The sequence below is a fragment of the Neodiprion pinetum genome, chromosome 4 (genome assembly GCF_021155775.2).
Source record: "Neodiprion pinetum isolate iyNeoPine1 chromosome 4, iyNeoPine1.2, whole genome shotgun sequence".
NCBI classification, from domain to species: Eukaryota; Metazoa; Arthropoda; class Insecta; order Hymenoptera; family Diprionidae; genus Neodiprion; species Neodiprion pinetum.
The window spans coordinates 36,572,734-36,599,300 of record NC_060235.2 but is presented as its reverse complement, the minus strand read 5'-3'; the positions used below and the strand labels follow the sequence as shown (position 1 = coordinate 36,599,300).

Genomic DNA, 26,567 nt, shown 5'->3' with positions numbered 1-26,567 from the left:
AGACGCGAGTGCTTGAGATACTCGCAAGCTCGGCAAGCGCGGCTTCTCTTCCAAGCTCCGACGACGGCCGATCTTCGACCGCGGCATGCGGCGTAAGATTTTGGCTCGGGCTAATTAAATCGCAAGTACGATCAATTTTTTTCGCCCGACTCTTCGACGCTCGCCGGCTGACTGCTCGGAGGTTGAGGGCTGAAATTTATCACTGCGAGTATAATCCGTTGTGCACGACCGAACGGCGACGCCGCCCGGATAGAGACGGGAGGAAGTCGTAACCGTCCGAAATACACGACGTCAAGCTTGTCGCACGTAGGAACGTACAAAATAGTTCCTCCTGCGGGCAGCACTTTTTTACCTCCGTGAAGCGGAACCCCGGGTTGTGTATTACTAGGAAAAATTTGCTACCGACGAACCGACGACTCGTCGTCACCTCCGTCTTGCTAGAAAATGGAAGGGCAAAAGGAAAGCGAGAATTACACGCGTTTAATAGCGTCCCGTGATAAGAACGGGAAGTAAAAATCATTCGGCAGTCTCAGCTTTTTTCCGTTTCGCAATTTTACCCGGTGTGCCGATTCCGCCGGCCGGTATAAAAGTGTGAGTGTAGTAACGTATAGGGATGGTGATATATCAGTTGCAGGGTGGAGGCGCGGTGGTGCCAAGTCATTTGTTCAACCGTGGAACACGGCTAGTGCAAACCCTGATTATTTTAATTAATGCCTGCTCGATCCGGCTCATTTCCCACGAGTTATTTCAAAATGGCTTCCATACCGTTGCCCCGGAGGCAGGGAAACTGCGGTAAACGTCAACCGACGACGAGAAAATCTCTCCAACTTGTAAGAGTTAGATTTCCCGGATTATTTTGCGGCGTCTTCCACGGCGATACAAAAATGTCAATTTACACCGTGCGTTAACAATTAGTCACTCAGAATCAATTAACCCTTTGAGGGGCAGTTTGTAATTCTCAATTTTGTTCATATTTCTAATATATTTTTACACTTTTTATACGCACGTAAACACTTTTTAGACTCTTGGTATACGCGAGTCATTAAAATATAATACAAAATTACAATGATTTATTTATTTGTACGTTTGTTATAAACAATTAACGTGAAAATACTCGCCCTTTCAACGGCCAAAAAATCAATTTTTCTGTAACGAATCTTAATACATATTTTTATTTCAGAATATTTTTCCGCCATTTTGTGTTTCGTAATTCCGACTTCAGGATCGTAATCAGCGACCACGACAGCTTACAGATCACCTGAGATTTGTCAAATTTGTTCAGTAGAAAGATGTACCCCTCAAAGGGTTAATCGTTAGGGTAAAAAATTGTAACAGGGGGAATGAAATAATCGATTTGTCAGTAACTCGTAATTTCTGGTTCCATGTTACGTTTTCGATCGGATACGAAACACCGAATTCCGGATCTCAAACGGAGCTGGCAAGTTGAAACGATGCGCAAAATTTCAGCAGTTGCAGTTAGGCGAGAAAGAAGTTTTGAAAGATGTACGGGCAATTTACTCCAGGGGCAAATTTATGCCGCTGGAGCAGCGGCTGAGTGAATTATTCATTTTTAATCCAGCAATTGCTCAAGCTCTTGAGCGTTACAGTATTAGCAAATGTGCAACGAGCATCCGAACCTCACGGTTCTTACTTGGTTTTAAAAAATGCAAGAGACCCTCTCGGAGACGACGAATCGCATCGTGTGCACCTATCCCCGTGTACACGTGCACATACGTAGAGCCGGAGGTAAGAGTACCTACTTTAAGCTCGATCCGAGAAGCTTGCGCAAGTATTGTAACAAGGCGTTTTACCAGCTAAACAAAAGAGAAGCTCCGAGCAGCCTCGCCAGAGCTCGCAGCAAAAGCTCCCGAGCTTCAAACGTCAGGGATCCGTTAAAAACAAGCACAACAATTTCTTCGACTTCATTTTTACTCCACTTATAGTCGAGCACTTGCTGTATTACACATTTTACTGTTGTTCGCTGGCTAATTTTTTTTCCTCATCCCGAACAGCGTGCAAAGTTATTTTGTCAACAACTCGGTGAACGCGGACTGCAATTCCTCGGTAGAAAAGATTTATACTCGTACCGGTGCGACGCTTTATTCGATCAATCATCCGAACAAACGGAGGCGGAGAGTAAACGGTTAATAATTTCTTTCCCGCAACGAGTTCGAAGACAATCTACAGCTAAATAACTTCACAAACATTTCGCTCGGGGTCCGTTAAACTTGCAAAATACGCGTCTCACCGCGTTGTTGACCGACGAATTTGCAAACGGTTTTTCATTTCAAACTTCATATGGGTACCGAAAACGCGTGTTTTTATTTTTAAATATTTAAATTCGGCAAAGTGTGTATATTTTGGCCTGGCTTCCGTTGTGCTTAAGTCCTGTGTACATGGCGTCACAGCTACAACTTCTGCTGCTTGTATAGCGATGCGTCAAACCAATGTGGCGTAACAATTTATGGCACTTTCGAGGTGCGAGCTTACGTATACGTATATGTAATATACATAAACACATACACGTATACGTGAGAATATATATCAACGGTTGAAATTTTGCGAGGCTTCAAACGCTAAGTGCAGTTCTTTTATTTTTCCTTTCATCCTTTCATCCTTTCATCCTTTTTCAACCGTTTTTCATTTCGTCTTTTCCTCAGCCACAACGCCCGGCGATGGCCTCGAAGCTTTCTTATCTGCCTCCGCATGCAAGCTCACCGCAACGTTAATTATTATGCCTCTCGATTTCGGAATAAAAAAAAAATAAAATAATATTTGGGTACCCGTCAAAACTCCCACGGCCAGATCCAAGGGCCATGGCCATGTATCAGCGAAGAGATCATCGGATTAACAAATAATACCTATGCGTATATTCGAGGGAATTCGTTCGCGCATAATTCAGCACGTATTCGCGTTCTCATATTTTCAGATCCGCGGAATCGAGTCCTCGAGATAACTTTCATTTATAAATACTTAGGCAAACATCGCGGTTCCTCGATTCCGATCGAATCTTCTCGTTAAATAAACGTTTCATCGCGTCCCTCTCAGATTTTCCCAACCGAGCTCGATTTCACTTACGGAAAATGAGTAATTTCTCTGTATCGAGTATGAAATTACCCTCGATCTGTCAATTCTATTCGAACGTCAAAGCTCCGTGATATTTCTAAATTAATTTGAGTGAAATATTATTTTCCAACAGTTTCACGGATGACTTGTGCCTGTTACCACTCGTACCGAAACGTTCTCCCTTCCCTAGCGTGAAACTGTTTCCCATGATGCATTATCAATGAAAGCACCGTGAACCGTCGAGGGCCTCTTTAAACAGTAAATCCCGCATCTGGAGTAATCCAATTTTGGGGCCGGTCGTTTGAGCCTTTTTACGTCGAGCATCTCTTCGACGAGTTTGGTTGATTACACGGGATAACCCGGGAGTTTCAGATGGATATAGGAAGAGAGAGAGAGAGAGAGAGAGAGAGAGAGAGGGAGAGAAAAAGAGGGGAACGAAGCTGTTCAAGGCAGACTGAGAAAATACGCGGCTGCTGCTTACTTTACGTGTACATACCTAACCACTCGGCAGAGTGCAGCGGTACTTATAGACTAGGAAAAGACGAGTCCTGGTTCCCTAATGCGTCTGCTGCCCTTCTCTTTCTCGGTTTTGGCTTAATGAGGTGAAATCAACATGTCGTTGTACTCGGAGTGGCGACGTCAAGCCGAGGACGACGAAGACGGAGCTCAAGGAGCTCGCAAATTGGCCCGGAACGTTTGAAGTCACGAGCGCAATTAACTTGTCCTATTCCACGTTCGGGGATCGCTCCGACATGCGCAAGCTCCGCGGCACCCCCGAGCTTTCGCGTTTATCCGATACGCGGCCTACCTGCATCGGGATTACGTACATCGGCGCTCAGGAACTTTGGAAAACTGGCTGTAATTCCACACATCCGATATCTCTGAACCAAGTTACGCGTTACCGGTAACACTAAACCGTTATAGTTTCATACTCGAGGGATCTGAAGTCGCGCTCTCGGATTTACCGTGTCGACAAGAGCGGCACACAAACGACTAATTTACAAACCTATCCAACCAAGGTTATTGATACTCACTCTGCTTGCTTCTGTGAATTGTACGACTGTCAGAAAATGTTGTTGTCTGCTCTACGAGTCGTGAAGTTATGGAATAACGGAGAAGGAGGGAAATCAAGCCAATTCGTCAATCATAATGTTGAAATTGTTGGATCGAACCACAACGACGACAACTCCTAGTTATACAACGTTTTCATAGAAATAACAATACTGTCGGATATTAATTTCAATTAATGCAAATGGAAATCTTTCCCTACTTACGGATTCCTGGGATATTGACATGAATTTCGTAATTCCCAGACGTAACTCCCGTATACTGATAAATGGATTTTTGTCAAAGTATAGTAAATTTAAGTTTCGTCTTATGATTATTACCTGATTGTATAATATTGTATTAAATTTGTTTATTATTCCAAAGCGCAGTATTAGATAATGTGGTAAATGATAAAAATTTTACTTTTAAAGATTTCACGTTATTAATGTGATATATGTATAATGAATGAGTAACAAAAATCAAATCTACCAAAATTTATTTAAAAGTTCCCCATATTAATTAACATTTAAAATATGAAATATTACAAACGTGTCATTAGCTTATAATGTCGTATTGATAAAATCCGTCCGTGGACTGGAATATTTATTACAAATAATATTTGATTATTTCTACGGTTATTACTTAATACTTATATATCGAAAATATTTAAAAATTACGAGTATATAAAATATGAAGTCTATCGCTTCATGTTAATAAAAAAGATAGAAACCTTGAGATATTAGCCAGAACGTCACATGAAATTTGTGTTATCCGTTGAATAATTCCAGAAAATAAATCGAGTCCACATGTATTACACTGCCACGCAGAGTGCATTAAGTGGCTGACTACAACTGTAACACGATGTAGCAATTGATCACTTTTCCAGTAGCAATGTAATACATGTCCACATGACAGTATTGAACTGGAAACACTCGAAACAATTCACAGTACTTCCCCTTTCATGCCTAGATCCCCAATTTATTTTTCCAGATATTCATGAATAACATCACCTCAGTCCTCCAGTTTGCGATTAAACAAGAGGGTAGATTGCGTAGGAAGTGATTCCGCAATGGTTGTTCTTGTTTCGGGCCAACTTCATATACCCGTGATCGCCCCAATCAGTACCCCAACTATTCTTGAGGATCCAGTAATCCGTGCCGTTTATATCAGTTCCGTAACCGACGGCCAAGACTGCGTGGTCCGGGTCAAGATCGGAACAATCGGGTTCGTAATAAATACCTGAAGGAATAAAAATGTTCCGATACTGAGTTGAATTGAAATTCGAAGCTGATGTGAGCTAAACCGCGACTTGGCATTAGTGATGACCGTGAGATATTCAACTGACTCTTTATTTTAAAAAGTATTCACCAGTACCAATTTTCATTAATTCGAGTTAATTTTCTTTTATAAAATTATGAACAACCAATTACCTTCAGAGTAAAACTGGAAGCTTGCATGGGAAGCATCAACGGCAACAGCAACTGGGCCGTCGACAGCAATAACCTCCTGTAAAGTTATCTCATCTCCCCGATTAATATACGTGTAGCCAGAACTGGTAGCTCCAATCTTACGAGGTTCGTAACTGTGATAGAAAAGTGCACTTGTAAATTAATATTAGTTCCCCGAAAAAATCTCGTTACGGACATTTTTCATGCGCAGGTCGATCTTACGTACGCATATTGCATCCGTATGACAGAAAAGCACGGTATAATTTTTGTTTGCAATAAAATAAATATCGTTCAAAATCGAGAGTGAACGAGAGTTGCGACGTTCTTTGTAATATTGAAATTATTTTACGTTGTAAAATTGGTACAGGTTTATCAAATTTTCCTTGATTCATACTAGCGATCGTCATCGGGGGCATCGGGTGTTTTACTCACCCGAATCAGTTCGAGAAATTAAGAGAAAAAAAGACTCATCTCGAAATGAAAACATGGTAGTACAAACTTACAGCAGCACGCATACGTTTAAAGCTTGAGAACTTGAATCACATCAATTATCGTCATTCTAATTACCGGCACGAATTTGTTTTTCCCTCATACGGGTAGCTCTCCTCAGTGTCAATCCCATTGTTCCGTATAATGTACTCGAAGGCTTCGGTCATCGTGCCACCCTCGCATCCATTGCTATCATACTTGCCAGCACAATCGATCAAATTTTGCTTACTCAAAGGCACTAGCTCTTTCGTTTTCCTGAAGATTTGACCTTCCACGGCACCAGTCTGCATGATTAGATTTGATAAAATGTTTACTGCAATAACTGTGGACAACTTTCCCACTCCAAAAATTGTTAATGCCTTAAATTTAAAAATGTTTCTTTTTCATTTTCATTAAGACGGTATTATTTAAAATTGTTTCTTGGTATTTCACAAAATTAGGAATAACCTGCATGCAGGTACGATTGAATATTAAGCATTAATAATGGTGAAAAAATATTTGACGTAATAGTCGAGCTATTAATTAAAAATGAAATATTTAATTATAATTCTTTACCGGCTCAATTGCTTTTCGTATTTTAACCCTTTCCTGATCGCTATATCATATTTCTTTTACTCATCTGGTATGGTTTCAATGTGTGATTACAAAAAAGGAACTCACTGCAGCGAACGCCCAGTCTGAACCACAGTCTTTCTGATCCATCACAGGAGTTACACCTCCCATCTCTCTCCAGTCCACAGATTTGAAGAGGTATTCAGCATACATAGGTTGGACAAAAGTGGTATTGATTAGCTCATCCATGATTACTTGCCTTAGTACGTCGCTAACCTTGTTGAAGCCATTCATCGTTTCAGCGAATTCATGAATAAGCTGTAAAAGTACAGTCATGCCTTACGTATTGTAAAGAAATAACAACTGAAATTAGTGATGAAATAATAAAAGTAATACTATTTTATAAATTTATGTACATTTTGATGTATACAAATAACCGAATCCGCAGAGAAAATCGATGTACAAATGATGTAAAAAGATATCTCAGAAGAGCACTAACCATGTCACTGTACTTGTTAAGTCCCAATTTGTACGAAACAACGCCGTGTTCATACAGGGAATTGTGTCTCATAATTTTAAGTTTATTGTGGATGAATACGTGCATTCTGAAATTTTCCTCCATATCGTCCTCATAATGTTTCTTATTCATCAGCTGTACAAAAATATTACAGATGTTATAAGTTGGCGGCTGTGTAACATTCTTAACTAACAACAAGAATACAGTGAAGATAGATAATGAAAGGTATACTACAGGGATAAGCTTCATATTCATTGTTTCTCTTATTGTTGGTGCAGCGCACAAAATTGTTTATATTCCGCTCGGTATCAAAATTTCGTTCAGTAGAGATTATTAAGGTTTCTATTAGAACAATAAAGGTGGGTCAGTAATTTTTTTTCCATTTCACTACTGTTTTACGTTATAATTAAAGCCTATCAGATATTGGTTATACAATTACAAGTGAAGACAAGATAATTGATCAATTTTTTTTTTTCAAACGAAGCTTTGTTAACTTTGTAAAGTACCGATGATATAACTTGAAACAAGGCAGATCATTTAACATACAAAGGACTACTGAATATTGGTACAGCGACGTGTCGAAAGTTCTGTTTTTTCTCTCAACAAGTTGTCTCGCATTGTTTCAAATTAGTTTGCTATTGGTCCTCCACTTTCAAAAATAGGCCCAGTGATTGGTCACAGTTATTTAATCACATAAATCGATTACCTATTCAATTATTAAAAAAGTAATTCAATCGCGAAAGTATAAGTATAAACTACGAAACAACTATAAGTAGTTATGTTAAAACATATGTGGTTACGAAAACTGCTAAAAAATGATGAAAAATTTGGAATAAATGAGAAATTTTTGTCAATCGAAGAATTTTATGCTCACAGCAGTTTACGCTAAATTCTAATGATAGGTCAAAAACAAAAAAAAAAAATGGCGGAATACTGGCTCATTTACTCTATATATATATATATATATATACGCAAATCGCAAGGTGATAGATCACATTAACTTTCGTATACGTCACCTTAAACTTGTCCCACTCTTCACTAACAAGGCCAATGGTTATACTTGCTCTGCTAACGGCGACCACACCCACCAAAAAGACGAGAAAAATCTTCATGATTACGCAGTTAACCTGAAAACATCATAATGTACATAAATAATCACCGATGAGAAGTCCACAATTACGCATTGGACAATTAACACGCATGAAACAAAGAACGCTGTGAAATTAAATAATCGTCCGTCAGGCGCGGCTGACTTTCCAGGCACAACGATCACGTTTCAGTTCGTTCGTTCAGAATTTGTTCACTTAATTGCTTTTGGCTTTGTCACAAATAATAAGCATGTGTTTGTTTTGTTTTCTTTAAAGATTCCTCTACATATTTCCTCCAAACACATCCCTACGAAGGTAACTAATTTTTATGTTTGGCGTAACACAGTTTAGAACAGATTTTCGAAAATTAGCCTCTCAGGCACACCACGTCTGATCTAAAGAGTTTTTGATTGCTTAACGATAAGTTACTTTGATGAAAGTACCGAAACTGCCAATTTTCCTTGCTCTTTTTATTTGTTACGATTTAGCAAACGACTCGTATCGTTACGCCGTCTTATAATTCGGATTCAAAACCAAGTGACACTTTCAGTTCTCGGTGAGTTCTGCCAACCGTACAACGAGAGGATGGTACAACTTTTGTTGACAAACGCGATGAGTTGAGAAATTAGAAAGAAAAAAAGGAAGTATCGGTTACGTTTACAACGGCAGAAGAGAGTTGGATTAGAATTAAGATTCTAGGATTACCGTATTATGAACCGCTACAGGTCATTCGGCCAGAGATCAACAATCATCTGTATTGTCCCAGACGACCCTTTAGTGGAGTGAGGGTATTTATTTTGCGATTAATCGTTGAGTAGAAGTTTAGAAAACACCTAATTATACACTCGCAAGTTGAGTATATTAAGTTTGGTTACAAGGTTACAGTATTATTATTCGTAGCAGTTTATGAATTTGAATTGTTGTAGTAGTGATGCTGATATTCTGCGTTGGCTTACTTGTACAATTTTTCAGAGTTCGAAATAGTTGCTTGTTAGATAGATCGATTTAACATGGAAATCCCAACCGTAAAAAAATGTGTAGATTGAAGATTGAGTATCAAACCAATTATAGTTCCTAATTATATTAATAAAATTGTGTTGATACACAACAATTATGGGTCAATATTATTTTATTGTAACAATGAACAATTCTGATATCACGGCAATATATTATTCCGTGTTAACGTTTCAGCCCTGATAGGGGCCCTCCTCGGAACAATTTTATTTAAAACATCTGTCACGAACAGAAATAATAAAATAATGTACAACTCCGTTATAACAAAATTAAACATGAATGGTTTAGATAATAAGCAGGGATGTTTATGCAAATATAAATGAGAGGAATTACCTGGTGTGGACTGACAATTTCAATTCACGAAGAAAAGGAACCACTAGTATGTAGTGAATGCGTTCGAATAATAGAATAAGAACAAAAAAACAAAAAAACACTGCGATCGCGATACGTAACTCCCAAACATTCATCGTTATTGTTCATTTAATAAAAACACACAGCGAACGTTTTAGGTTTGAGTCTGAAGCACTTTTGAACATGTGAAACGTCCAGTGTATAGTGGGGGGAGATCGATATCGATCATTATCAGAGCAAACACAGAGTGAACGGGTTAAATGGAAACCAAAATTTGTTAAGAAGGTAAAATCGAGAGCAAGCTTAGTCGATAATGGATAATCACGTTGGGTGTATCACAGAGGTGTAAATAATACTCAGATGTTCAATATCTTGTCTTCGATTGACGGAATTGGGATGTGCAACAATATTGCACATTTCTAACAATAACCTATTGTAATACAATGGTTCAACGTCAATAATGCTGGCTTAAGAATAATTGAATGAATGGTCGAAATCGATGGCATGCCTCGTTAGTGCAGTATAATTATCCTCGTGTTCATGGATATTGCGTTTATGTTCGGTTATCCTGGTGTGTAGTTGCCTACTTGTTTGACCTATGTAGGACATGTTGCATTGGTTGCAGGGAATTTTGTAAACTACATCAGAACGCATACCCGGGGGTGAGGGGTCCTTACCAGAATCAAACATAGAGGATAGATCATGTGCACATTTACCCACAAATTGGATTTTATACTTAAAGAATATTCTGTTGAGTGACTCAAACAAACCCGCAACGTATGGGATGGAAATAAAGTTTTTTTGATCGACTTGTGCAACAGATGCATCATTAATTTTTCATCATGAGAATGAAAATTTAAATACCTTTGTGACCAGGTAGCCTTATGGAACCAATCTGTTTTGATGAGCTGGTTATCATTAATGATTAGAACATCCAGAAAGCTGATTCGATGATTAAACTCTATTTCAGAGGTGAATTGTAATCTCGGATGGAATTGGTTGAAGACCGATAGCATTTCTGCAACTTTATCAGAAGGAACAGCTGTGATTTAAATAAAATTGTTCCGAGTCCCCATCAGGGCTGAAACGTTAACACAATAAGAAAAAAAAAGTGTTTTGATGTCTCGACCTTCATATCCAAGAATAATATTATCCAACAATTCACCAAGGTCAAGAAAAAAAGAAAAAAAATCGTCTTCAATATATTATTCCGTTTACAAAGTATTATGTAGACGAAATTATGCCAACGAGTTTATCGTGGGGTCACATCTCATTTTATTTTATTTTTCTCAAATTGAAATATCGATTCGCAGAATAAGGCTTCTATATCAAATCATACCGGAAGATTTTTTTTAATTTTGACTCCCTCTGGAACTCGTTCACTTAATTTTACTATTTTGAAGACTATGGATTATTTTTCACAAACTTTTCGCAAGTTGAATTTTGCTATCAATATTAAACGATCTGTCCATGTTGCGATATTTTTTCTATTATGAAAGCATGAGAGTATCCCGGATATAAATTAAGGGAATAGGAAAATTGATAATTTGACAGCAGGACATCCAAGTATTTATCGAATAAATTGAAGTATATTTAGATTTTAGATAAATATGTTCGAACTCACCAATTTACGTGATTACTATTTTATGCACAAATTGCGTCCGCTCAACGTGCCCTTCGCTTAACGACTGGCACAAAGCAGTATTTACAGACTTCCTACTTCAACGCGGTATCGAGAAGACAGACTTCAGTGCGAATATCGAGTCACACGATTGGGCAATTTATTTTACAGGAAACCATGTGACTTGGTCACCTAGTCTATCTATTGCTCCTGCCTCCATGTCTAATCATTCTCACGAGACGCTCACTACCTGGGATTGTTCTCCCATTCTTGATTTGGTTTGGAATAGGAAAATTTAAACATTTTCTTATCAATATTATCTCACTTGGATAATCACAGTGACCATTAGATGTATTACTGACCGTTACACAGGGAAATTATTATGGCGAGCGAAATGTCAAGTGAAATGAATTGGCTCCCCAATAATATGCATCTCGGAATATTGTGCTGACGCATATCTTGAAAGAGGGACGACGAGGAAAAATCATGAAGATTCGAGAATAAATATTGAATTTCCGCACGAGAAACGATTGATTTCAGGCATTTCTGATGTTCATACTTTATAATCAGTAGAATTGACTTTTGCGTTCGGCTAAATCGTAAGCATTCGATAAAATTATATAAAAATAACCTGCTTTTTAGTGTAGAGCACTATAACCATGAGATCCAGGGAATTTACAGGCTTACCAACTAACGTTTAACTGCATTGCGAGTTTGGGAAAATGGCGGATTAATGGTTAGTTAGAAAGTTAAATCGTTGAATTATTTCAAAGCAGGATATTTTATAGTTATTGTTTGCTCGTGTATTTTATGTTTGACTGGATTTTTTATTCGTCTATTCTCGTACTATCCAAGCGTGGTACTTTCTGCTCTCTGTTACTTTATTAGAAGCAACCGTCAACGTGCAGCGCACTCAGCAGAGCGACCGTAAATATGAGTTTACTTCGACGGATCGAATTAACGCTTCGTGAAACTCGTTTTTGTCCGGTTACGAGTCTCTACAATAGCAGTTGTCGATAAATGCTACACAGCCCGTGATTCTTTCCTACGAAAATATGATCCTTGATTTTTACAGCCTACCGGCACCATTTACAAAGATCCTGAAATTTGATTTGGAGAGCAACGAAAGTGCCACTGACAGCGTGTAAAAATGGGGTTAGGCGGAAAATTGAGCTACTCGAAAGTGCGCATGCGCCAAGGTCGTTACACCGCGCCGGTCGGAAATGTATCACTTTACGCACGCTCAACAGATTCGAAAAACCGGAATTTACAAAACAATTGCTGGAAAAAATTCTAACCGAGGCTTCTGAACGGTCCTCAATTGTTTTCCACTTACAAGAACGTGCTTCTACCTACCATATTTTCTTGTTACTGGATAACTATCTCGATAATTGAGATTCTTTTTATTGCGACGTGTCGCGCAGTATCGTACTTGGTAATTCGTCAAATTCATCCAACGGCAAACCCCGCCATTCAGCAATCAACCCCAGAGCCTCCGTGAATGCTGCAAAATGGTGACCGAGAAGTTTGGCTGTCTTTGTTGGTTAGCAGGCGGGCCTGTATAAGCGCGCATAGATAGCGTCGTGCATAAATTTGTCGAGATTATCTGTACGTTCGGCGGTGGAGCTCGGGTGCGCTAATTATGTACACAGCGAAGCGGAGGATCCCATCTCGTGGTCCTCGGTCCGCGTATAATATAAGGCATTGCTGCAGGAGCCGAAGACTGATCCCGAAGGAACGGAGAAATCCTGAGTGGTCCGGGTTCCGCGGGCTGTTCTCGCAGGTTGTAATTGCCTGCCGGCTGCTCCGCTCCGCGTAAGACTTAATCCGAATTGTCTGCGAGTCCTCCTCTCTACTCCGAAGGAGTAGAGACTAGAGAGCGACTGACTTAACCCAGGGGGAGCGGCGGCTCCATTATCCAGCGATTACAGAGCCAGGATGTCTTTTATCGAAATTCGCGGGAGCTGCGATGTGGAATAATTGACGTCGCGACGCCCCGACTCGATGATCACGTGAGCAGCCGACGCACCTTATACAGTTCCATAAATCAATCTCCCGAGGCTTCCGATCGACGACGTCGCGTTGTACGATTCCAACCGAGAGTCGAGAGGCTCGATTTTATCGTTAATTTTTATTTCCTCCGTGTCCCCCCCCCCCCCCCCCCGTTCGCCACCACCCCCGGATGCAGGAACCCGGGCAATCAATCAATATATAGGTTTGAAAAAATAATCAAAAGTCACCGGATCGAGTCGCGCTGCTGCCGAGCGAGTGTCCATAACCCGTGTTTACTATCTTTCAATTAAAATCACCGATTTTTTGATTTCGTGTAAACATTGAGACTCGGAAATCTCTCAGCCGCGTCATTATATCGTGGCGCCAGGATTAATTAGCCGTCGATTGGTCGTTTGTTTTTACATTCACTGATCCTCCTTGTCTAGTTTTTCTTTTTTTTTTTTTACCACCGTTATACATACCCGTAACTATGCTACCTACATTCTTTAGCAGCTGTTCGCGATCAAGGAATGAAATTATCCTCGACGAAAACGTTTCCGCTCGATATGTTATACCTATATGCATGCGGTGTCTGGATTATCGTTCACTCGATTCCTTTTAATACGCTCTCCAGCACCAGGTTGAGCTCGCCTAATCGCGGTGAGCTCAGGTCTTTAGCAACCGAAGCTTGCACCCGTCTAGCGCAACTTCACGTGACACAAATGATTTTGGTAAAATAAAATTGTTACAATGATTTTTCGATACCAAGATCGTATCGTTCATCCAATTTTCACGAATCCAATTGGCTTGAATTTCGTTTGTGTGTCGGTACTCAATTGAATCAGCTATACGTTTATTAAAATTTTATGATAGAATTGACGATAAAATTATTTTCAAAATTCTCAATGATCGGGATTTCTTAATTAGAATTGATAGATTGATAATAAGAAAAAAAAAAAAAAAATCCACAAAGTCCAACGAGGTTGACTTTGTTAAGCAATCTTTGTTTTATAATTCTCCCTCCCTTCGGTTTGGAAACTTTTCATTCAGACTGTATACCCGACACATCCCTAAAGCAGCACAATATTAGGTAAAACACACATCCTAACCCGTGAGAGGATCACGAATACAGAAGACTTGGTTGAGAAAAGTTACGGCTGTGGTCACACGGGGAACGGCGAGCTATAAAACGGCGGAGCTACCGGCGGATGGGGGAGGAGCGGGGGTGGAGAGGATTGTTTGTAGCGCACCCCATGGCCTGGGCGACGGTTAGTTTGTATAGACGCCCTAAGCAAACAATGAGGCGATATTTTTTCCGAGTGGAAATTGTAAATCGTTTAGCTCCACCGACGCCACGAGATGTACCTACTCCGTATCCTTAACTGCCCCGAACCCCGTCGACGGTCTATTTTCGTACCATTATATCCAAAGTTTTCCTCAAAAAGTGGCGGAAATTTATTCGAACGTCTCTCGACGCCATCCCCCTTCTTTCCTTATTTTTTTTTTATTTTTATTTTTTCTTCTTTTCTTTCGTTTTTTTTTTCTTTTCTCTCCCATCGTCAGAACCGGTAATCGGCTGATTGATACAGTCTAGGAAAAACACCGCGAGGAACATCGAAAAATAGAACTCTGCAATTAACCGGGCTAAACGGAGTTTATACACTCGGGATATCGGTTTGTTAGTTTGTCCAGTATTTAAGAGCCGCTCGAAGGCTTGGGCTTAACGACTATCGGTTTCCACACGCGGAAAGGTGCGGGTAAATAAATCCTGCCGCATCACTAAGTGAGTTGGTACACGCACATGTGCACGAGGTGTCCGTATAGCCGGGAGGATCGGGATCGGATTTTCTTTTTACGCGTGTTTGGAGATCCGAGAATGGTAATTAGACGCCAATGATTTCATTCCAGGGCTCTGATTTTTTAATCAAACAAATCAGCAGGTTCACTTCTACGACTCCGGGATTTTCTACCCGGCTTCTTATCTCTCGGGTTGCCTCTTCAATATTTGATTTCACGCCAGGAATACCAAAGATTCAATATAAGCGGACCTCGGCGAGGAGAGTCAGAGTTCAATTTTCCCGGCTTTCTCGAGTTTAGCATATCACACAGTCGCGTCTAATTGAGGAAGAGTCAAAGTTTCGCCGATCTTTCCTCCCGTGTATAAACTTTTTCCCCACGACGTGCGTTAAAAAGGCTGAATCAATTCACGTCGCGATATTTTCAAGCATAGCTACGATACGAGTTTCTTTTCTGGCTACTTTAAGCCTCGATTTTTTTTTTTTTTTTTTTCTCGATCGTGCATAAATCTGACATGCCTAGTGCGAAGGGACGACGTCGCCCGCGTTATAACGGGTGTTCGAATTACGGCGTGAAATAGGCGTTTAATGTGAGAATGAGTTATCGCGCCTTCGTCTCGCAACGCGATATCCCGCCGAACGCATCTTGTATGATTCATAATGCGCGTAGATAAAACATGTCATAATTCAAGCAAGTGTTGTGAATCGAAGTGTGCCGGCACACCCTATATTTAAAGATAGACTTCCGTTTTCAAATATACATTCTACATTGCCTCATCCCAAAAGCCGACTGGCTATTTCTGACGAGCCTTGTGTACCGCATGAATTTCATTCAGACTTGCATTGCTGCACTGTTTCCGTCATCTTTTTGTCCCTCCCGACCTCCGCGACAGGTGCGAAACAAGACTCGACTCTGTGCCGAGCCATTCGTTTTGATATTTCGAACGTAGTCCCCGCGGTGTTATATCTTCGTTTGACTCGTCGCAATTTTCACAGCTCACCTTTCCGCGTTTGGAGCGGGCGCGTCGCATTTTTGCGACATTTTTTCACCCAGCTAACGAGACAGCATTCTCTTCTCGGTATAATTCTGCAATTAGCTCCGCTCTGATTCGTGTTAAAACTTTACTGCGAATATTTGTAAGTTTTTCTTAGCCCAAGTTCGTAGTTCACGGTTTTCAGCCAGACACCGACACTGCAACGGGGTCGAGTTCCAACCGCCGTACATGTATATAGAGCCACAAAGGAGGAGGTCGTTCTGATATTAATGAACATCGTTTCCTGTAAGCTACGTCGTCAAGCCACTTCCTAGTCTAGATCAACACTCAGATACAACCGGAACGTCGCAAAGGGACCACCGACCAAAAAAGCTGTAGCGCGGTGCACGAATCCTGATGCAACCTCCGGAGTCCCGGAGACATCAGACGACCTCTTCAACCGCGCCGTTAACTTACCCTCCCGGTTATTACGCCACTCAAAAAGCGATAATAGCCTTCGACCATTCGAGCCAAGGCTCGTTTAAGACGCAGTCTTATTGAAAGAAGGCGAAAAAGGATGACCATGGTCGGAGTGGAGGGACATGGAGTTCCATGAAAGGTTCTCCACTCCCAAAGTTCACGCACTGCGCGCAAATATCGATGTGATGAAGTACCGTCCTGCTAATGAGGATGGAAATGGTGTTGAAACTGTAACCGCGGCTAGTGGAGCCGGAATTCGTACCGTACCGGTTTCCGTTCCGGGGTATCGCACACGGTTGTCGATGGGGTGAAATTGATATTTGATTAGCGTTGCGCAGGTCGACTCGAACCCGTTACGGATTTGGCAGGGACGACAAGGTGCATTGGCATAAAGGAGGTAGGTGGGCGGTGGGTTCCCCAAATTCTCGGAGGTCCCGACATCGCGTCATTTCGCATCAAAGAACCGGGCCCACCCCTCGCAACTGTTCTCCTTGAAATGCTTCATTACGAGATTCCTTTGAGTCAAGGTGAAGGCTCTCTGTAAGTAGCTTTCGCCTCTTCAAAGCTCGCGCGACAGAAATGATGATAGTTCTAGGCTTGCACAGCTCAAACGGAAGCTTTCTGCAAAATAGGACTAACGAGCTTCCCGTTACGGGTGAACCTGGGAAAGGGCCACGTCCTTGATCGCGTGGCTAATATCCTTCGATTCTTTTTCAAGACGGTATTCGAATCTCGATTCAAAGTAGTACAATACGCACATCAAAGAGCTGGCTCTGTTAACTTTCCTTCTTCTCATTGGTCGCTGTCTTGTTCTGGTCTTATTTTCCCGGCTCCTTTCTGCAAGCTCCAAAAAAATCCATCCCTATGTACGTTTTTTGTTTTTATTAAATCCTGGTCGGAATATCCGTATCGACGCTGCGGGATCAATGAGTCTACGTTTTAGGGGGATGAGTTAAGGTAGCCGAGCTGCGGAGCGAGCGAGTGATGAGAATATGAGATAAGGTCAACAACCTTCGCAAAGAATTTTTAGACCTCCGATGGGACACAGATTTCGGACCGGAGCTCAGCCACGAAAGTGTTGAAAAGTTCTTTTTCACCTTGTAACACGGCCTGCCGCCTTTCCTCGTTCACGTTTCTCGCGATACTCACAATGAAGTTGGCACTTTTTTACCGTCCTAAAAACTTTTCGCCTCGAAAATACCACTTGTATCGGCTGGGTGGATCTAAGCTCGGAACGATACGTCGTTTTGTTTCCAATTTATCATATCTTTCGCGGATACGAGGTTGAGGAAAATTTCAGATTGCATAGGATTCCTCTACCCAGTTTTCATTTCCTCTGAATTTACTTCTATCGTATATTTTTTACCATCCTTCTTATTTGCTTTCCACGGAGAGTCGAGAGCGAATAATTTTCATTTGCATTTTATTAGCTCTTGTTCGAATTTTTGGTCATATGGAATAGGAGAAACGGTACGCAGAGCGGCAGATGTTTATCGAGCAATCGAGTCACCGTGGATCGGAATACTAAGTCATTTTTCAATGATAGGTATAAAATTTTCCAGATGAAAAGTCAAAAACTCGCTTCCCGATCCGAAACAGATGAACTAGAGGTACCGATGACGATCCTAGAGGTGAGATGTAACATCAATCACGATTAGACGTTGGTCTGCCCTTCCCGAGTCGAAAATAACGCATGATTTTGTCCTGGAATATTCGAAAGCTGAAATAACTGATGTATGGAAAAAGAATTTTAGGAAATGTAGGTTAACCGAGAAGAGAATATCTGTCGTATATTTCGGAAACACCTTCGCCTCTCGCAATAAGCGAATAAATAAGTATTATATCCTCCTCCTCTCAACCCCGCGTCTAGTTTATCTCCCGAAACCATTGAAGCTTATTTATTATTGTCCTTCTTATTTTTAATGGATTTCACCGTGACTTTATCGCGTGCCGAGTGTTCTCAATGGTTTTTATTTCCACCCTAGAGATATGAGTATAAACAGACTGAGATATGCGTGTATTCACTATTTATACACCCGGTGACACACCGTCTCTATCTCACGGTAGCGAATGTAATCGTAAATTCACTGTGCTAATGCGAACTTTTTTAAACACGCTCAGCTCAGAGATGAACCGAGCTGATCCCGGCTCAATTGGGGCTCGACGTCTCTATTATAGGAACCCAAAAACTACACGCTACGCTCAGTTTCTTCGTTCCGACAGACACCCACATCACCCAAAACGAGCCGCATGCTCATCCTGCGCGTTAAGGAATTCTCCCAAACTTTGCGCGTTGCTCTGGAGACAGAGAGGACCGAAAAAAAGTTTCAGCATTTGTATTATTCGTGTTAATTTGACCGGCCATTATTCTTCGATTCAACGGAAGCCAACCATTGTTATCACTGATGGTGAAACAACTCGTCGATTAAAGCAATTCGGATTCGCGACTTCAAGATTTTTCTCTCAGTGAAAGAAAAGCGATTGAAATAGGAAAATACATGACATACGTATACTCAGAAGAAACAGCGTCGTATGTTTTCAATTTTTCCCGATATATCGTCAGCATCGAGGGTTAAGAGATTTTATTGGCCCAACAAATATCGTCGTCGACCCTCGAATTGAAAAACTTTCGAATAAGTTCAACGACACGAAAGCTCGACGTCCGGCATCGCGGTGATCCGCTGCAACCGCTATAAAACTTATTCATGCTATTGTAAAGAACCGAAACCCCTCACGGATCTCAAGTCGTAAAAGTTTTCACGTTATAGTGAAATTTTTTCTCTTTCTCATCACTGCGCGTATCGAGTAGCTAGTTTCATATTTTTATGTATCGTTAACTCGATGCTTGATAGGTACACCGATTTTTACGTTCAACGATATTTGTTCCTGGTTGTCACCAGGATCAACAATTATTACGGAACCTAGGTCAGTCAGTCAACTATCACTGTTAACGATGAATCGCTGGTTCAATATTACTAATTAGTAACTGTTTGGCGAAGAGATCATCTAGGCACAAATAAACCAGTGAAAATTTTCCTCGCATCAATTTGTTGTGAGCTTGGAATTTAGTAGATGGTACACTGAGAAAAATTTCATTTGATACGGTAACTAGAAAAATTCAGTAAAACATTATCGTTAGAAAAACTGTTTGAATATTGTTGGAATTACGAAAAACGAGATACACGTAAACATTTTGCGCTATTTTCGATCCTTTTTTGGTAATTGCAATGCAAAATCAGATTGTTCGGTTTACTCTACTTTTTTAGTTTAACAAGGCTTTGACATCAATTTATCGTTACACAAGTATTAAATTTTCGCAACAGTTGCTAGAAAATATAGTAACAGTGATCGTAATGAGAAAGAATAGTAACGGATACCAGACTTTCCGGTAACAGCTAGAAAACTAATTTTTATTTTCTACCTGGAACTATATTTTTCGATTGTGGTAAAAAATGAAAATAGTTAAGGACTGAGCGGTAACCGGAACTGAAAATTTCTCTCAGTGTATAATTTCAATGGCCAGAATTTCCAACGTCGTAGAAAAAGAAGCCTTTCCGTTATCCCTTTCATTTCCAAAAGTGCCAAAAGTAGCCACTGGAACCGTATCGAGACTCGGACCACGGGCTGACTAAGGGTAGTTTTGACATCTGAAACGACGACGCGAGGAACGCAACGCCAGTTACCAAAATAGCAAATGATCACGGAGTTGAGACGTTTCGTTGCTCAGGTATAATTACGCGGCAGCCATCAGTCAAAAAGTAGCAAGCTCGCCGCTGGAACATTTTCATCCCACGTGTTCAACGTCGGCTGCATTACAGGCCGAACCCACCTGCCTCCCAGCTCCGTAAAGGCCGGCATCTGTTGGCACATTTCTCTTCGTTCAATATTATTAGGCACTCGGAGATCCGTGTAGGTATATCTTTATCCTGTCCCGCGAGTCTCTCCCCGGGTTCGGTTGTGGAGGTAGGTCAGCTTCCGCCACGTTTCTTCGGTGCACAACGATCGATCAACGTTAAACGCTATCAACACCCGCCCAGAACCGAGCGAGAAAGGCTACGGAGACGCCGCGTGCGGCCTAAACGCTCTCAAAGGCCAAGTTGACGGTGCGTGTCGTCGCTCTTTAACACCGCTAATAGAAAACGCACCGAGCAACACCCTGCAGTTGGTATCAATTACTCGATCTATCTCCCTCGTCAGTCGTCCACCTTCGAAATCAAGCCCCCGATGATAATCGACTCGCTGAAAAGCCACACCTCGTTTTCACGTCAAAAGCCAACTATACCCGTTTTTTTCTTTTTTTTTGGATTTTTTGCGGGCTGTATTCTTGGTTGTTAGAAAATTCACTTGGAAGTAAAATTGTACATCGCACTCACTCTGTAGCTGTCATTTTGTTTGGCGTGAGAGAAAATTTTGTGTCACACAAGCTCCGAAAATTAATATATACGAGTACGTATAGATCCGGAATTAAGTACAAGTGAGTCTAAAAACAGGCGTTTTGATTCTGCGCCGAAGTTCGAATCCACCGCCGAATTTTATTAGAACAAAAATATATATTTTTCTTGGTTTTTCGTGTTTTGTGTTCAATTTAATTCAGTTTAACATATTCAAGCTGATAAATTCCCAGCTAATTACTTGATGGATTTGGCTTGAATTGTGGGTTTAAAAAATTATCATAACATATATATAATATCTTTTTAATCTACCTCCGTTTCCGGTTTTAAAATTATTGCCTGACCGAAACTATCGGACAATTGGACAACTTTTACGACCGTGAAACGATCCGTGGCGGAATTCAGCGTCGGTTGTTCTTCCCACGTTTTCCTCTCAACTCTTTTCGCAACTCAAATCAAGAAATTTCTCAAATTTGATATTTTATAATCAATCAGTTTTCGAAATCTGAATCTGGAAAAATGCTCGACCGTGCCTCATCGTATGAAACATTCAGATCTTGAAGAACAGATTCGAACAGATCAGCAGCCACGCGTGTAAATTTAATACCTTGAAAGTTTTCAAATAATAAAGAAGGCCCTAGAAAGTTCTGCGTTATATCCAAAAAGCCGAAACTCACGAGCCCACGAGAGCAAAAACAAGGCGGCGTATTACAGAAAGCTGCAGCAGCCGAGCCAAAGGGATGAGGAGCAATCGAGACGAATTTATCGGCGAGGTCGAAAAGTAACCTTAATCTCTTGAGACATCGTTGGTAAAAGGACGGCGGCGCGAGGAAGGGAAAGGGTTTTGAACTTTCTCAGCATTTCAGGCTCATTTTTTGTCCAACGTTTTTCCGACGCCAAGGATACCGCGATCTTCTTGCCAGGGAGAAACGAGGCCTGGCAAAGCGTGGCGCAAATCCTCAAAGCGCGAAGATCGTTATTCTTGGCAGCTTATCGCGTTTCGGACTGGACAAGCGCGATTTCCCGCCGCAGGTATTAATTCCCGGCTTTCCTTTTGCGCCTGCGCGATTCTTTCCACTTTTGTATTCCACCGCAACCCAGCTTTTTGTTCCGCCACCTATTTACACGAGCAACTATCCCGCGCCTCACGCTTCGAATGAAAACCACCAGCTAAATTCACTCTCTGGGCCGAGCTTTTATTTCCAAACCCCCATCCCGGATCCTCCGTAGAACGGCTCGTGCGGGGTAATTTTGTTAGCAAAGTAGATATATATTCGGACTTGCTCGTGTCTCGCCAATTTTGCAAGTTGTTGAGTTTAATCAGTCGTTTTGTTTTTTTCTTACCCTTCGCGCGTGTGGTTCGAAAATTAGTTTTTACTCAGCGCACGGAGGAATTCCGTTGCAGGCCGGCTAATTGGCCTAGCGTATTACGGCAATTTTTACAACCCTTCCCGTGCGCGTTCAGCTGATGAAGAGAAAGAATCCTCGATCAAGCGGCGAAAGAAAATTAACTCTACTGTACGCGGAGCGTTATCTGGAGTTTCATTATTCCTGAATCAATTCGAAACTGGAGTTAATTTTTCTGAAGCGTTCGTTACACACGCGGAAGTTTATAGTTTGTGCAATGTTAGCTCAGCGCCCAGGCGTTGATACCAGGTATTCCAGTTTGCGAACATCCAGGGTGCGAACTCCGTGAAGTTATAATGATATCAGAATTGAAAAACGCAGTTCGAGCCGCGTCAGCTTCTGGTTTCTGGTCGGAAAACGTTGACAGGTCGCGAAGAGATACGAGTAAGTAAATTTCCCCGTCCCGTATGCATAACACAAAAGCAATGTTTCCCATTACGTAAGGGGATCAATGCAAACGAGAACGAGGCTGGGCTATGCAAATTGGCCCACACCCTTGTCGTCCGTCTGTCATCCCCGACCCTCGACGCCCTTCGGCCGACTCAATCCCGGCCTTCGAGAACGTCTGGAAAAATTCATAAGGGATTTCGTATCGAACCGGCGTGACGAGAAACCGGGAACTCAAAAAACACCGTCAAAAGAAAATCCAGCCGGCCGATTCAGGAAGAGAAAAAGCCGTTTCCTTTTCTCCGTTGCAGCGACTTGGAACCATTTCATACAGTCATTTTTTCTGATACACGCTAGTAAAGCGCTTCTAACGTTTTTCAAAGTCGGTAAAAATTTTGAGAAAAGCCAAAAGAAGTTAACCTTATACAATCGTCGGTATTTTTCGATTTCTGGGACCCGAAAACTTTTTACAGTTCGATACGGTTCAAACCACCTTCTCCGACTCATTTGCAATTCAGGAACTTTAAAAACCAATCAAAACAATGTACGATCAAATTCCGTGAAAATACGAGGTTCCGCCGTTTTCTTCATGTGCGAAAAGCACGATCTACACACACGATGGTAATTGTACGTAGATCGCAGTACTGTTGTTCTAGCGAAAATTCTAAAGGGATTTAGATGCTAATTTGTCGAGTTTGAAAAACATTCGTTAACGTAACTTCAATCTATGTAGTGATAAATAATTACGTCGCCACAATCGCTGTAACTGCAGTCACTGAAAAAAGTGTTTTCTGCGCTGAGAGAAATTTTTAGTTCCGGGTACCACTCAGTCTTTAAATATTTTCATTTTTTACCACAGTCGAAAAATATAGTTCTAGGTAGAAAATGAAAATTAGTTTTCCAGCTGTTACCGAAAAGTCTGGTATCCGTTACTATTCTTTCTCATTACGATCACCGTTACTATATTTTCTTGCAACTGTTGCGAAAATTTAACGCTCGTGCGACGATAAATTGACGTCAAAGCCTTGTTTAACTAAAAAAGTAGAGTAAACCTCAGAAACTGATTTTGCGTTGCAATTGCCAAAAAAGGACCGACGATAGCGTTTTTCGTAATTCCAACAATATTCAAACAGTTTTTCCAACGATACCTGTTTCACTGAACTTTTCTAGTTACTGTAACAAATGAAATTTTTCTCAGTGCGTACATGATTATCCTCGAATCTACCGATTTTCCTTTATTCATCGGTTTCTTCCTGACTAATCTTGGCTCGATCAGACCGCGGAAGATTTTCTAACTATCTCGTAATGGCCTCGTCCCTTTTCTTCAGGGTGTCAGAAGGGTCGGCGCGACAAGCCACGGAGAGCTAATAGAATTAATCAGTTTCAACCCTGACCTCGTCAGATCCGAGCTAACGAAATTGCATTCGCGATAACGAGTTTCGATTCTCCAAGACGGATCAATTTGCGAGATTAAACGCTTCTTCGAGTTTCATCGATTTAATGCGGAATCAAATTCTTCGCATCGAGGATCGAATGACGGCTCAATTGGACAGGAGAGTGTGTTTCGTTGATCTCAAAGACCGAGCGCCGGTGAGATTGAAATTAAGTTTCTTTTTTCCGGAATTTATTTTCAAGCGATTTAACGGCGTGCTGTGTGCGATGTTCAGCGGAGCGTTACGATTACGATGAAAAAATATTTCCGCGAATCAACCTCCCGTATAACCAACGCAACGCAATTTTCAATCCAACGAATACATCCCGAGTTCATATTCATATTATTGGGGCTGGATTTAACGGAGCGAAAATACAGCCACACATGTTATACAAATTGTGAAAGAAGAAACGACACTCTATTTCATCATCGCATACGTACATATATTTTATACATTTCTTAACGTGAGCAAAAAAGCTTTGCTATTTCGCCCCGAAAGACTTGGACATCTTTTTCTTTTTATTTCTCACCAGTAGGTATAATCGTGAAGTTTTTGAGTCTTCTTAATTTCCGAGTTCTCTGAATTTTTTAAACAGCTTTCGCGGCGTCTTTGCATACATTATTATTATTATTATTATTATTTTTTTTTATTAACTCTTTAGCGACAGAGCGACGCGCTTCTAAATTTAAAAATTCTGCTCGTCGTCCCTGGCGACGGTTAATAAAAGTGGAAAGTTTTACCCTCGCCCACGCAGCGTTCGGTCTTCTGCATTGCATGCATAATTTACGTAAGCCTCGTGCATTGTTTACTCGGTAAGTCCGGCGAAGTTCGTAATTTTCCTCTTTTTATGTTACAGGATACGAACAGACGGAAAATACCCCAACTCAAAATGCCGGCAGCAGTCTCGACTGCCTGAGCATGATCGTGCAGAGCATCAGCGGTGCGCCGTCTTCACCGATCGAAAATCATCACCCGATTCATAATTAGAAGTTAGATCTTTTGTTAACCCGAGTGTAAGAGCGGGAGAGAATGGGAGAGAGAAAGAGAGAGAGAGAGAGAGCGAGCGTGTGTTTCGGAGGCGTAGAACCCGATCCGCCAACTGTTTGAAATTCAGATTTCATTCATAAAATTGCTCGAGTATAATAATTGTTAGAGAAATATTTTTTCATCAATTTCGAGTTTATTGCTGCAACTGATTAACCAAGTTTGAAATTTAATCAAGTGCGATAGTCCCCGGTTAAACAGAGTTTCAAATTGAATGAGACTCGCGTATTCCTGCATGAATTGCCGCGTTCATAAAAAAAATATATATATAGGCAGCAATAAAATCCCAACCGGCTAGTTTAATCAAACCAAAGTCTCTAAATCAGGCTGCGAATAGTCGAGTAATAATCGCAGAACCTGATTAATCGTATACATGTGTAAGCAAACGGTGTAAATGTTTAGGGATATGTTTATATCCACTATTGCATATAACCGGACCAAAGATACCCGACTGTTGTACGACTGTGTAATTTAAACGTTCAACAATCGAGCTTGACGAAAATATTTAAATACCGAACACTGGCACCGGCACATAAGAAAATCGTTATAAAAATAATCAGAACGGACTGTACACGACGGCTTCGACGATAGATTGATCAAAGCAAATTGACGAAACGAAAATCGTGGACGTTATACGTATAATGGGGCTTACGAATAGAAACGGTAAACTTTTCAAGAGATTGAAAACAAACTTTGATCCGACGTCTGCAACGTTTCCATAATTGTTCGCGTGTGTATATTTGTGACATTCAAGTCACGATCCAAAGGGACATTCAAGTTTTGAATTATTCAAAATACATGTTATCGGTACCGTCGAACTTACGGGAATTCAGAGTCTCGTAGATTTTCTATTAATTAAATTGAACGTGATACAAAGACTTGATAACGTTTGGCACGTTCAAAACGACACGTGGACCGTACTCTAGATTCTCGTTTAATTTTCTAAGCCCCTCAATTGCCTTTTAACGGCGTAGCGAAACTCGTCGAATTAACGCCATAAAAATCTCAATTAAGTGCCTGAGAACCAATTTGCAGCTACAATACGAGGCGAAGATTGGTTATATTTCTATTAAAAATAACAAAAAATAAAAAAAAAAAAATGCCTCAACTACGTACTCACTAACAAATATATATATTAATAATACGACTTACAAGTGTAAAACAGTATATGCGTAATTTTATTTTTGAAAAATATATTGTATTATAAATACTATTTTGCTCAAGCAATGCAATCGTACATGGTACACAACACATACCTAATTATATATGTACATGTAAATAAAATGCCAAAGTAATAAAGAATATCAAAGTGCGAAATACCAATTTATGTGCATAAATAAATTCGTCAAGTTTCTCCTCTGCTCAAAAATCTTTCCTCCATGACTTTGTTTGAAAAGTGGAAACGAAATGAATACCGAAATCGATCAGAGCTTCGTTTCTATCAAGTACCTGTAACGCTTCGAGGCGCCC

At 40.8% G+C, this 26,567-nt stretch overlaps 2 protein-coding genes across 6 annotated transcripts in view; one reads left to right on the top strand and one right to left on the bottom strand.

Moving 5' to 3' along the window:
• The window catches only part of nau (myogenic-determination protein nautilus), a 62,411-nt gene extending 36,145 nt beyond the window's left edge, over positions 1 to 26,266 (top strand). Inside the window, exon 6 of one of the 4 annotated variants that reach the window (XR_006882909.2) lies at positions 24,910 to 25,028. Coding sequence is in view for 1 of the 4 variants with exons in the window: in XM_046623840.2 (XP_046479796.1) it covers positions 24,910 to 25,040 (131 nt within the window). In the remaining 3 variants the exon portion in view is untranslated. Of the gene's footprint in view, positions 1 to 8,757; positions 9,243 to 24,909 lie in introns of those variants that run through there. The other 3 variants (XR_006882907.2, XR_006882908.2, XM_046623840.2) reach the window with 3 other exon arrangements.
• On the bottom strand, positions 4,593 to 11,312 carry LOC124217781 (cathepsin L-like). Of its 2 annotated transcripts, none has more exons than XM_046623839.1 (7): positions 11,197 to 11,312; positions 8,136 to 8,246; positions 7,102 to 7,254; positions 6,711 to 6,920; positions 6,129 to 6,334; positions 5,544 to 5,695; positions 4,593 to 5,352 (listed from the first exon to the last, which is right to left on the bottom strand). In XM_046623839.1, exons 2-7 carry the CDS (start codon positions 8,229 to 8,231, stop codon positions 5,144 to 5,146), a joined length of 1,026 nt encoding a protein of 341 aa, XP_046479795.1. In that variant the 5' UTR covers positions 8,232 to 8,246; positions 11,197 to 11,312; the 3' UTR covers positions 4,593 to 5,143. The 2 variants fall into 2 exon arrangements, with proteins under 2 accessions (XP_046479795.1, XP_046479794.1); XM_046623838.2 differs by lacking the exon at positions 11,197 to 11,312 and adding an exon at positions 8,651 to 8,784.
• Positions 26,267 to 26,567: the final 301 nt, after the last annotated feature.

Bases quoted from the DNA above. Each gene is read 5' to 3' on its own strand.
- LOC124217781 (XM_046623839.1), bottom strand. From the start codon at position 8,231: ATGAAGATTTTTCTCGTCTTTTTGGTGGGTGTGGTCGCCGTTAGCAGA. The intron at 6,335-6,710 runs GTGAGTTCCTTT...CTAATCATGCAG, and splicing joins CAGACTGGGCGTTCGCTGCA to ACTGGTGCCGTGGAAGGTCA. The intron at 5,696-6,128 runs GTAATTAGAATG...TTTCTATCACAG, and splicing joins GGAAAAACAAATTCGTGCCG to TTACGAACCTCGTAAGATTG.